The sequence below is a fragment of the Erpetoichthys calabaricus genome, chromosome 1 (assembly GCF_900747795.2).
Source record: "Erpetoichthys calabaricus chromosome 1, fErpCal1.3, whole genome shotgun sequence".
NCBI lineage: Eukaryota > Metazoa > Chordata > Cladistia > Polypteriformes > Polypteridae > Erpetoichthys > Erpetoichthys calabaricus.
This window is the reverse complement of record NC_041394.2, coordinates 56,445,456-56,458,254: the sequence shown is the minus strand read 5'-3', so window position 1 is coordinate 56,458,254 and position 12,799 is coordinate 56,445,456. Positions and strand designations below refer to the sequence as shown.

Genomic DNA, 12,799 nt, shown 5'->3' with positions numbered 1-12,799 from the left:
TGTGTGTGTGTGCGCGTGCGTCTCTCTTTTGCGAGCCTGGAGCACCTGTGTGTGTCTCTCTAGCGCGCTCCTGTGTGTGTGCGCGGGCCTCTCTCTCCCCCGCCTGTGTGTGCGTGCGTCTCTCTCCTACCCCCCCCCAGCCTGTGTGTGTGTGTGTGCGTGCGTCTCTCTTTTGCGAGCCTGGAGCGCCTGTGTGTGTTATCACGCTTGGGTCACAGATTTGCACAGAGACACAGGAGGTTGTAGAAAAAAAGGAACTTTATTCAAAGCCCTGCAAACAAACATTTGTCTCTTTTCAACAGTTTAAACGTGCTCCATGACAAGTCAGAGATGACAGCTCCGCCAGGAGCACAGATTGTCTGAGAGAGAAAGAAGGAGAAGCAAGCAACCAATTTAACAAACTGAAAGAAGCCCGTGCAGGCTTTTTAAGAAGGCGGAGCACCGCGCGAGAGGCATATTACGCGACAGAGCCGGCAAGAAGGGAAAGGAGGAATGTGAAGGTAGTCTGTCCATGTTTCTTAGGGGTTTTCCCAGGGGCGTCTGTATTCTCTGGGGGTGCGATCAGCTTTGCAGCTCACAGTGTGTCTGTCTAGAGCGCTCCTGTGTGTGTGCGCACACGCCTCTCTCGCGCGTGCTCCTGTGTGTGTGTGTACAGCCCTCTGTCTCTTGCGCTGCCTCTCTGTGTGTGTGTGTGTGTGTGTGTGTCACGCTCTCTCGCGCTCTCTCTCACTCGCTGCACAGGAAATGCACAGGGAGAGAATGAACATCAACAAACCGAAAGGGAACCTGGCTTGTTCGTATACCAAGTGTTTGGTCGTGAACCGAGGCAAAAGTTTGGTGAACTTTTTGGTCGTAAACCGAGTTGTACGTGTGCCGAGACGTTCGTGAACCGAGGTGTATATGGGCAGCACAGTGGCGCAGTGGTAGCGCTGCTGCCTCACAGTAAGGAGACCTGGGTTCACTTCCCGAGTCCTCCCTGCATGGAGTTTGCATGTTCTCCCTGTGTCTGTGTGGGTTACCTCCGCATGCTCTGTTTTCCTTCCACAGTCCAAAGACATGCAGGTTAGGTGCACTGGTGATCCTAAATTGTCCCTAGAGAGTGTTTGGTGTGTGTGTGTGTGTGTCCTGCAGTGGGTTGGTACCCTGCCTGGTATTTGTTCTTGCTTTGCGCCCTGTGCTGGCAGGGATTGGCTCCAGCAGACCCCCGTGACCCACACACCAAGCACACACTAGGGCCAATTTAGCATCGCCAATCCACCTAACCTGCATGTCTTTGGACTGTGGGAGGAAGCCAGAGTACCCGGAGGAAACCCACACAGACACAGGGAGAACATGCAAACTCCATGCAGGGAGGACCCGGGGAGCAAACCCGGGTCTCCTAACTGTGAGGCAGAAGCGCTACCACTGCGCCACCGTGCTGCCCTATATTTATATATATATATTTATATATTGTAACAGATAGCCCGGCCACAGACAGACACGACACCAATGTCCACAACACTATTTACAACAGTGGTTCCAGCGACTCACGCACAACTCCTCAGTCCTTTGTCTCTCTTCGGCCACCTCCACTGCTCTCTCGCAAGCTCCGTCTTCCTCCTCCCGAGTCCGACTCTGACTCCTCGAAGGGAGTGAGGATCCCTTTTATCATGCCCCTGATGTGCTCCAGGTGCTCGGTGATGGTCTTCCGGCAGCACTTCCTGGTGTGGCGGAAGTGCTGTCCTCCAGGGCTCAGGAACCATCCAGGTGCCCCCTAGGTTTGGCCACGGACCCCCACAGGGTTGAGCTTCCCAGCTCCGTATCTGTGGTCCTTGGTGGAAATCAGGGGGGCTGCCCTCTTGCACAAGATATTACCACTTTCCCGGTCCTTCCCTGACCCAGGCGTCCCGGTGGGGCAAGGTCCCTGGTCGTCTGCCACAATATACAGTATATATTTATCTCTTTTAGTACCACATTTCTCTTGTCTGATTATTACCGCCATGCTTACTGAAGCAATGTATGTAAGATTCAATTATGTTCATCATTCAATAAAGAACACAATCCCAGGGAGCAAGCACCCCCTGCTGGAGACAGAGACCCATTCATGATGTAGTGCAGATTTATAAGGTGCCTTCAATTACAAAACACATAGGAAGCAGTTTTTGCAGCACCAGAAGCTGCTGTAACTCAATGTCAGACAAGTGTACGAGCTGAGCTCAGCAGTTCAAGTTCAGCAGTTACTTCAGGTTCACTCACTATGACATCTGATCGTTGACTACTTTTAATCGCACAATATTCTTGTCAGGGGCAGCAGCAGTATTGGGCTTGGCCCACCACCCACTTTCTTCACTGGCCCACACCGTAGTTTAGGTTTTTAATTTTTTTTTCTTCAAATGAAAATGAGGCTATGCTGCAGACATGCATTTTAATATACATTTCCCTTGACTAAAATTTAATATTATAAACTTACACAGCAAAATCACAAATGTTAATTTTTTCACTAGAAAAATTTATTTAACTCTTAAAAGTAGTTGGAAAGTGCATATATGGATCAAGATTATACAGCGTGCGTCTGCATAACAAGGTTTAGAAAATAAGATTGACGTAAAATGTTACCAATCACAGCTACTCAAAACATGTGATGCTAACATAAGGCTATCAACTAGCGACTTACTGAAGTTATTTAGCACTCCCGTTGAGTATTATGTGTTTCACTGAAAAGAGTCTTTCAAAGAACAAATGAGTCCCTCGTGATTCGCCCATCACTAGATACTATTGAGTTAGGTAGTGTTGGAGGAAATGTGAACTATGTCTTGACAAACAGACATTTTAGTTTTTATTAGCAATAGGAAACAGAAGTACAAAATATGCCAGGGTCTGATGTCGACACTGGAAACGCATTGGCGAGTGGAAACCCTGCTACTAGCAGTGTACCAGCACTCTGGTGTATGGTGTCTCATGTTTTATGTACCACAACAGAATGGAAAAAAGAAGAAGGAGAGATTGCAGCTGAACTTGCAGCATCTATTAACCCTTCATTGAGTGTCAGCTCTGTCAGGCAGCATGTTATATGTGGTCAGAAAAAGAGGTGAGCACAACTGCACTGGGAGCTCAGCACTCAGCTGTCAAATTTGACATGGACAACGATTTTCATTTGATGTGGTCCAGTGTCAAGATGAGCAATTGTGGTCAGGTCACTATGAAAGAGGACAGTTGTATTGTCGACATCCAGCTACACACAGATCACTTACCTGCTACGTCTTGCTAGCTTGACAGTTCTCTTTTATATTCCCTATGTTGTCACATGACCTTTTTCCGCAGACATTTCAAAACTGTTATATGTTCTTCTTGTTTTTCCTTACACAAACTAAAACTCTTTTGCTAAATTATGCCTAACAATAGCATTAAAATCACACTGCAGATGGATTAATACTTTCCAGATATCTTAAAAGGTTATTTAATTTTTATTACAAAATATAAAGGAAAAGAAAATGTTCAAAGGATGTTTAGCTCTTAAAACCACCTGCACATATCTTACTGCCTTTTTTAATTTTTTTGGCTGACCAACTTTGAGGTCAAAGCTTTACTCAGTAAAATCTTTAAAAATTCCATCACAGAGTCAAAAGTATTTGATGACACACACACCCCAGGCTATGTGCTTCACTTTTTGAACCCTAATCACCTAATAAAGCCTTCTGGAGATTCCACAGCTGTAATATTCTTTTTGATCTGTGTTTCTTTTTTCCAGAATCATTCGGTTACTGTAATATTTTTCTCACATTCTTACAGAAGACATGACACAATACTAGTCTCTTAAATGGAATTCAGAATAAACTTTATCACTATAATGGGTTTCAGTCTGCTCAGCTTTCAATGAAAAGTGGTTCACAATGAAGAATCATTTATGCGAACACCTAATTTGCCCTTATATACATCACTTGGCCAAATACATAATAAATAGGCCATTACATTTATTTTCATTGATTTGTTGAAGAGTGAAAGAGAAACTGAATTGTGTTTGAGTCTGCCATGCCTCAGTCATCTTCAAGTACCCTTAAGGTCCAGACTGTCTGGATGGGACTGCAGTCCATCCAATTATTCACACAGATACTGTACTTTGTGAAAATTCAGAATCACCAGCAAGGAAATTCAGGACAGATACACGGAGAATATGCAAACTGCACACAAACTGTGCCCAAGGCAGGGTCTGAAAATCGGAGCTGTGAGGCATCAGTGCTAATCATACAGAAGGCTACCAAATGTGTCTTAAATGTGCTTACTAAATTATTACAACTCAGAAAAATTCTTAAGAATTAATTATGGTCATTTTCTGTTAGTTATTTTATTTTTTAGTCATTGTGCTTCTGCCTAATTTCATGTTTTTAATCTGAACACTTAGCATTTGAAATCTGTCTAGACAGACAATAGAACTCTAAGCCCTTTCACACCTTAAATCATGTAGTCAAACAAAATTAACAGTTATACTTCTTGAGAAATTATTCATCTGGACATACTTTAAATGAGCCTGAACTAATGAGCTAATTGCATGCTAATGATATTCTTACAGGTGCACTCAAAAATAAAGTCCTGTGTCTTGCTGCCTCAGAGTAAACACATTACATGTACCTTTAGCAGGATAATAAGGCGTCAGGAGGTCTCCAAAAGAGCTCTTAAAGGAGCCACGTTCCACTCCGGAGGGGGGCAAGTACCATGAATGGGGGTAGGTCTCATTAATGTCCGACATCTTCCCATCATTAATGTCTTTAGGGTCAGTGTACACAAGAACTCCAATCACTCCAAACATGGCGCCATTTATAGCCTGACAAAGGAAAAAGATTTCAATGACAAATAATTGATGAACATTTCAAAACTTGTTGGCCAAAGTTCAAAAGCCCCTTTATGTGGTTCATTTATTTCAAACATCATTTTTTTATTATAACTTGCGTGTTCATTTGTAGAAGAGAAAGGTTCAGATAGCATTCCAAAGCATTTCTGCAGAGTTCAACATAACATCACAATGATACAATACGCCAGTTCCATTTCTTCAGCAAATCCTGTCCTTGAAAAGCCAATATGCACACTTTATCTTTGTAATAAGTATACAAGTTTAATATGTCACTGTGCTCTGTACAAAAATATTTTATTAAGCCACTTCTCTTTCTACTCACATGTACAGCTAACACAAGGCCAGATTTAGCACACAGGAGTTCACCATATAAGAACTACTAGGCAAGCATTAGAAGACAAGACAGTTAGGGACAACTGCGAGATGGGCATTTCTGTGTGTCCAAGTCAGCATGAAATTGTATCCTCTGTGCCTTGTTTGGGAATGGCATGATTCACCGAAGTGGGTGCCTGCACATAGAGAAAGAGTATAAATCCTTGGAACATTGCCTGGCACACCTTTGAAGCCGACGGACAGATGGGAGATAACGTCATGCAATCCGGAAAATCCTTCCAACGCATCGACGAAAATGGTAGACTCTATACATTGGGCAACCACTACCCAAAGGTCTTGTCATGGCTTCCTCATCTGTTATGCCGCATAAACCGTCACTAAAGAAAGCTAAGATATTTCTCCTATGTGATTTCTTACCACAGTATCACTAAGAGAGGGGTATCGCCTTTTTATATTATATCTATATAGTTTCAGGTTATGTAACATGCCGCAATTGCAAAAGAACTTACTCCAACAAGGGACCTAGCACTCCCTGCTGGATACAATCTTTCAGAGATCATTAAAAGTAAATGTTCTTCTGGATGAATCTCAAAGATCTGGGTTGCAAAAAACTATCGCTGTCATGCTCCTGTATGTACTTTGTGTGGCATAATAAGCTGAAGTGTTATAACGATATGTAATGGCATTGCTGTTGGCTTGAGCACAGTACTTGTAATGTCTTCAGACTTTGCAGTGATGTAATTGCTCACCAGACTGCTTGATCTTATTTTATAGTTTATAGCTGAAGATCAATCCATCTTTGAGTCGCAGCCTACCCAGGATGCAACACAAGGTGAGAACCAACCAAGGACAGGATTTCATAGTGACACCAAAATGAGTCAAAAATTCAGATGTGAGCGTTAGTAGTCTTTGTGCCCTAGGAACCAAGTTACCCCAGCTATTCTATAACATTTCAGCAATTATTTACAGCTTTGATGCTAATCTTTCCAATCATAAAATAGGTCATTAAGGCAGCAATTGAATTCATAATTAATTGCAGAATTACGGTATTTGATGGTTCCTCTAGAGTGCCTCTTTCTCTTGCACGATTTGGCTCAAAAACTAATCGGCACATCGTCATCTCATAACAGGGTTAAGTGTTGAGTTTGGTATTTTTCTGTCCAGCCATTTTAGCCCTAGACCTGGGGTGTCAAACTCTGGGCCTGGAGGGCCGCAGTGGCTGCTGGTTTTCTGTCTAACCCTTTTCCTAATCAGTGACCAGTTTTCACTGCTGATTAACTTGTTTTCCTTTCATTTTAATAGCCCTGTTTTAAGGATTTGGTCCTCTGAATTGATTCTTTTCTTCATTAAATGGCAGCCAAACAGAAATGAGATGTGAAACAAGTCAAGAGATGACCAGTGTGACAGGCGGCTGGGTCCCATGCCCGGCCGGGATGCCCCTTCTGTATATGTTCCGGGGGAGCAGCTAAGGACATCTCACTACCTCCCCAGGGACGCTTGGTGGCAGCCTCCCTGGCTGGCGATGGTGCCTCAGTTTCCCGCAGGGTTTCCTGGGAGATGAAGTTCTACACAACCCTGTGGGGAGCTGGGGTGGCCACAAGGGGGTGTTGCATGGAGCCAGGAATCCACCTGGACATCTCTGCAGCCCCGCCCGGAAGTGCAATTAGCCACAGGTGATCAAGCACCTGGAGCACTTCCAGGTGGGCTATAAAAAGGGCCAGCATCCACCACTCATGAGCCAGAATCGGGAGGAAGAGGACGAGGTTGCCTGGGAGGAGTGGTGGTGCCAAGGTGGAGAGAAAAGAGTTGTTTTGTGTTGTATTAGTGCTTGTGGGACTGTGTTGTGGCTGGAGAGATTACAGGGAAGACGTGCCCTCCAGCTGAAGAAAAATAAAGAAACTGTTTATTTTGCACGTGTCTCTGTGTAAGTCTGTGCCGGGTCGGGCGCTATATAGCGCCTTATTACACCAGCTAAACTGGGGCTTCAAACTCCTGCCAATTTCACTCCAACCAGTTCCTTAATGAGAAGCCATTCTTGCTGTTAATTAAACCAATTATTTAACTCCATGGCTTGCTGTTGATCTCATTCTGCCACAGCAGACATTTCCAAAACTATTCATTTTCTGTTTTTTCTAAGGACACCGTCGAGATGTTTTGGTGACCTCGGAGATCAACCTTACTGAGACCCTCACCTTTCTTTATGTTCAGATAATGTGGTTAGCTGGTGATGTGGCAGCTTGTTTTGTGTCTCATTATTGTTTGGCTCCTCATTAAGGAAAAAGAAAGAACTAAGGGGTCTAAGTTAATTAAAACAAAGGCAAAAGAAGTTAATTAGCAGCAAAAACTGGTCACTAATGAAGAAGATGGTTAGAATGAAAACCTGCAGCCACTGCGGCCCTCCTGTACTGGAGTTCGACGCCCTTGCTCTAGACTGTCCTCAAGAAACTGTGACAGACACACACACACATAGACACACACCCAACATCAAGATATCGGTTTCAGGGGACCCTAAAACATTAAGATGCATCGAAAACTGGAGACTGAAATCTTTGACGAATCTAAAGCTTTCGCTCCTCCCCTATAGATGATAGATTATGGTGGGGAAGGGCACAAAGCAAAAATTAGCCTAACATACCAGTAGACATTTTTAGGGACAGGAAAGGAAATTGGAGCTCTTGAAAACAAACACAAAGAGAATTTGTGAACTCAGCATATATAGAAGGACCAGGAATCAAAGCGAGGCCCTGAAACTGTGAGGCCGCAGCACAAGCTTGTAACACCAGCATGCTACATTCATGCAAGACTGTCAGAAATGTTTATAGAAATAATGCTTCCCCATTATGAAAATACAGTTACTAAATTATGTTAAAGGTATAATTTAAAAGAAAGTATTAGCATGTAAAAACCATTTTCTCTTAAATTTCAAAATACAAATCTTTAAAGCTGCATGTGTTGATTTGATTTATGCTGAAGACCTGTTCATCAAAAGCACACTCTTCATCACAGTTTGTTTAAAGCAGTACCTTGCTGAGGTTACTTACAGAGAGTAAATTTGCTGGTTGGATTGGTACTTACGTCACTTCAAAAGTATACAACGTGAACATACAGCTGGCATACAGCAAAACTAGTGACCGACATGAGCAAAAGCAAACTCCACACAGGGGACACTCAAGCATGCATTGGAGGAATGACAGGTACTCAGTATGTTAGTGTGCCATTTTTATGCATTCTCTTCACTCATGATCAAACCTGCTGAATCAACTGCAGGTTTATAGGGGGCAGGAAGGTATGCAAGCGGCATCAGACACAAAGCAGAAGCCAGTCCTGGGCAGAATATCAATCCATTTCAGGGCATCATGCCAGCACAAACTGTCCTGGTATGGAAACACTTCAATTTTTTGACTGTAGACTGTCTCTATTAAATTTTAATTATTTTGCTCAAATGAAACACGATGAACTGAATTACAGGACTATAATTACAGGCATCGCAAGCATCCTTTCTTGCACATTCTTCCTGTATTGTATCAGCAATTTATGCAGCTGTTCAAGCCAGTTTGTTTTTCAATTAGCTTATTAGCTGAGAATGGGAAATAAATGGAGATGCTGCAGAACCTGTTTTGATTCATTTATAACCTGTGTGGCACCTGGTGGGGTTTGTCGCCCAGCCGGGATACCCAGGAGTAGCGGAGGAGGGCTTGTGCCTCCTCCAGAACACGAGGGAGCGTCCGCCCTGGTTGCTTTGGAGGCCACGGGTACAGAGCATGGAAGCTCAACCCTGTAGGGGCCCGTGGTCACCGCCAGGGGGCGCCCCAATGCCTTGGGAGTGTTGGCCCTCAGTACTGTTGGGAAGAGACTCGGAGACACCCGGTGGGCTTCTGGTTTCACCGTTGGAGCTTCCGCCACACAGGAGTGTGGCTATGAGCCCTCAGGACGCAGCTGGAGCCCTTCCGGGGTGAATAAAAGGGGCCGCCTCCCTCCAGTCGTGGGCAAGAGTCAGGTGGAAGTGGACAAAGCTTGGTGGAGAGGAGTGGAGGCGGACAAGAGACTGAGAGAAGGCATTGTGTTGTGGCCAGGACTGAAGGGGTGATTGGTGCTGCGGCACTGGGTATTCTGCTCACTACTGTTGCAAATATTAGTGTAAATAAACATGTGTGGTGAATCAACATGTCTACCTCTCTGTGTCCGCGGTGTTCCCCACACCTGGAAACAGCTGGATGCTGTGGGACTAGGAATTATCAAGTTAGTTTACAGCTTGAGAATGGAAGGAGTACGGACGTACTTTAAAGATCAAACACTTTGATCAGAGTCATTCGTCATCAGGTCAAGATAACCAATCAAATGTCTGCAATGTCACATCTCCCAAAACCCCACGTGTGCCTTTTAACACAAATATGGCTTCTCTGAAGGACTAAAATGAGTAAAACTATAGAAGGGCAACAGAGAAAGTGACGTCAGAGATTGAGGCACGTGTGATTGGAGTGGTGCCTCTCTGGCTAAAGGATGTGGGCTGGTAACTCGATGGTTGCCGATTCGAATGCTGGCAATGCTACTCCATTGGGCCCTTGAGCAAGGCCCATAACCTGCAATTACTCCAAGGGCGTTGTACAAATAGTTGACCTTGTGTTCTGACCCCAAGAACTCTCTGGAGGGTAAGTTGGGGTATGTGAAAAATTCCAAATTCCTAATACAAGAAATTGTATATGGCGAATAAAGGATAAAAAAAAAATCAGTGGGACCATTTCATCTGGACGACATACTGGACCATTTTAGAGTCTCCATCGTACCTAACAGGTACAAGCTGAGCGCTCATAGAAAAACTTTAACGGACAAAAAGAAAAGGTGCAAACACATTTATATAGATATGGACAAAATCTGAACTCAGGACTCTGATAAGCACTGCACCAGCATGACATTGCAGCTTTACAAAGTACGTTAAATTAAGCATGGTTAATGTGAGAGGGCTTTAAAGATAGTACCATAGGTGAATGTTAAAAAAAGCACACAACTTCTTTTCATTTTTCACAATACATACAGTTTTGATGATTTTGTAGTACTGCTGTAGTGTGCTATTATATTGACAGAAGAAATGTCACAATTTGAAAATTGTCAGTAAAACAGTATGAAACATAAAATACATCTAAAGAAAGGATCCAAATAATAATCTCTGAGTAATTTCTTTAATTGGCTCATTTATACTCTTTTAGTTTGAATAGCTGAAGTCTATTCATCTTTAAGGGCTGTTTAAGGTTTAACAAACAAAACAGCTTTACTAAAAAAGTAGCAATAACATATTCAATTACAGTAATCCCTCACTATATCGCGCTTCGCCTTTCGCGGCTTCACTCTATCGCGGATTTTATATGTAAGCATATTTAAATATATATCACGGATTTTTTGCTGGTTCGCGGATTTCTGAGGACAATGGGTCTTTTAATTTCTGGTACGTGCTTCCTCAGTTGGTTTGCCCAGTTGATTTCATACAAGGGACGCTATTGGCAGATGGCTGAGAAGCTACCCAACTTACTTTCTCTCTCTCTCTCTCTTGCGCTGACGTAGGGGGGTGTGAGCAGGGGGGCTGTTCGCACACCTAGACGATAGGGACGCTCGTCTAAAAATGCTGAAAGATTATCTTCACGTTGCTACCTTCTGTGTGCAGCTGCTTCCTGAAGCGACATGCTGCACGGTGCTTCACATACTTAAAAGCTCAAAGGGCACGTATTGATTTTTGACTTTGTTTTTCTCTGTCTCTCTCTCTCTCTCTCTCTCTCTCTCCCTGCTCCTGACGGGGGTGTGGGGGTGTGAGCTGCCGCCTTCAACAGCTTTGTACCAGCGGTGCTTCACATACTTAAAACAGCCCTATTGATTTGTTTGCTTTTCTCTCTCTGACGCGCACTCCGTTGAAGAGGAAGATATGTTTGCATTCTTTTAATTGTGAGACAGAACTGTCATCTCTGTCTTGTCATGGAGCACAGTTTAAACTTTTGAAAAAGAGACAAATGTTTGTTTGCAGTGTTTGAATAACGTTCCTGTCTCTCTACAACCTCCTGTGTTTCTGCGCAAATCTGTGACCCAAGCATGACAATATAAAAATAACCATATAAACATATGGTTTCTACTTCGCGGATTTTCTTATTTCGCGGGTGGCTCTGGAACGCAACCCCCGCGACGGAGGAGGGATTACTGTATTTTATTTATTCTAGGAAGAGTGTTCTATGACGCTAAACAAGAGCCATTTGTAAAAACCCTTAATCTGAAACGAGGCTTATAAACAGTACAGCACAAAATATTCTGGTGGCAACTCATCTGAGTCATGATGGTAGAAGTCCAGATGTTACCCACCTTGTCTGCTCTCCCTGCTCCCCCATAACGGGTGATGGCGATGGTCCCAATTAAGTTAATTGTCTTATTGAGGAACTCATAGTCGCTTATCTTACCCTGGTTTGCATAGACCAGTTTTCCCTAGAAAACAGAAAAAGAAAGAGAATGTTAAGCCAGTAATATTTTTTTCACTTTTAATGAAAAATGTACCGTACACTTTAATAACAGCACTGGTCAACAACAATTTTGTCCCAAGGATTGTGGCGGGTGTTCTAAGCATACTTTATAAGGCTGAATCTAAACCTGAAGGTTTTTTCTACCTTTTCATGTGTAAGGATTATGAATATGTTATCAGAAATGGTGCATTTGGCTTAATTAAGAAGCATAAAATTTGTTTATGTTTTGTTGCAACAACATTTTGGTTTTCCCTATTAGTGCCGCCTTTTTATGCGCTTACTGCATTTGTTGTTTTCTTGGTAGTGGTTCCCAGAATACACTTTTTTGTGTTCATTGCACACGTCATCAGAACAGCGGCTTACAGATCATCCTCGGAAATCCAAATTTGACAGATAAACCTTTGTTTCATGGCGACAAAAGAAAAAGAGTATTATTTTCTGCTCTTCTTGGTCTCTGAATCTCTGCTGTTGTTCTTCTTTTTACTCCAATTTCTGGTTCTCATTTCGGTTTTGACCTTTTGCCTGCTCTCTGACTATAATTCTCCTGATCACGGTTCATTTTTCTTTTACTATCCCTTTGAGACAGAACACAATGCAGGAAAAAACCTTGAAGTTGGAAGCGAGTCATGGGGCACATTCACGCACACAAGCCATTTTAAAATGTCCTGTTAATTTGAAGAGCACATCTTTGGGATATGACTGATAAACAAAAGTACCTGAAAGATGACATAGACAGTATATACAAGATGGAATCTGAGCAGCCAAAAGGAGTAGTAGAAGTGTACATCTCTCTTTAGGATGCTATTGTAGGTGCAAAAATACAAAGACCAAGTGAAGTAAAGACCAAACTTAATATGTGCCACTAGTAGTCAATGTTTGACTCCTCCTTTTCTAAAAGATTTAACAAAGCTGTTTTGCACATGTATCTGTAAAAAGCCAAATTTCCCCATAGGGACAAATAAAGTTTATCTATCTATCTATCTATCTATCTATCTATCTATCTATCTATCTATCTATCTATCTATCTATCTATCTATCTATCTATCTATCTATCTATCTATCTATCTATCTATCTATCTATCTATCTATCTATCTATGAAAATACAATTACTAAATGATGTTAATTTAAAAAAAATCCAAAGCAAAG

The 12,799-nt window shown here is 42.8% G+C and overlaps 1 protein-coding gene across 1 annotated transcript in view; it reads right to left on the bottom strand.

Annotated features, from left to right (window-relative positions):
- naaladl1 (N-acetylated alpha-linked acidic dipeptidase like 1) overlaps positions 1–12,799 on the bottom strand; it is an 88,598-nt gene that overhangs the window by 49,460 nt on the left and 26,339 nt on the right. Inside the window, exons 4-5 of the mRNA XM_051931779.1 lie at positions 11,498–11,617; positions 4,606–4,798 (exon numbers count right to left, since the gene is read on the bottom strand). Of these exons, the coding sequence (XP_051787739.1) occupies positions 4,606–4,798; positions 11,498–11,617 (313 nt within the window). The remainder of the gene's footprint in view (positions 1–4,605; positions 4,799–11,497; positions 11,618–12,799) is intronic.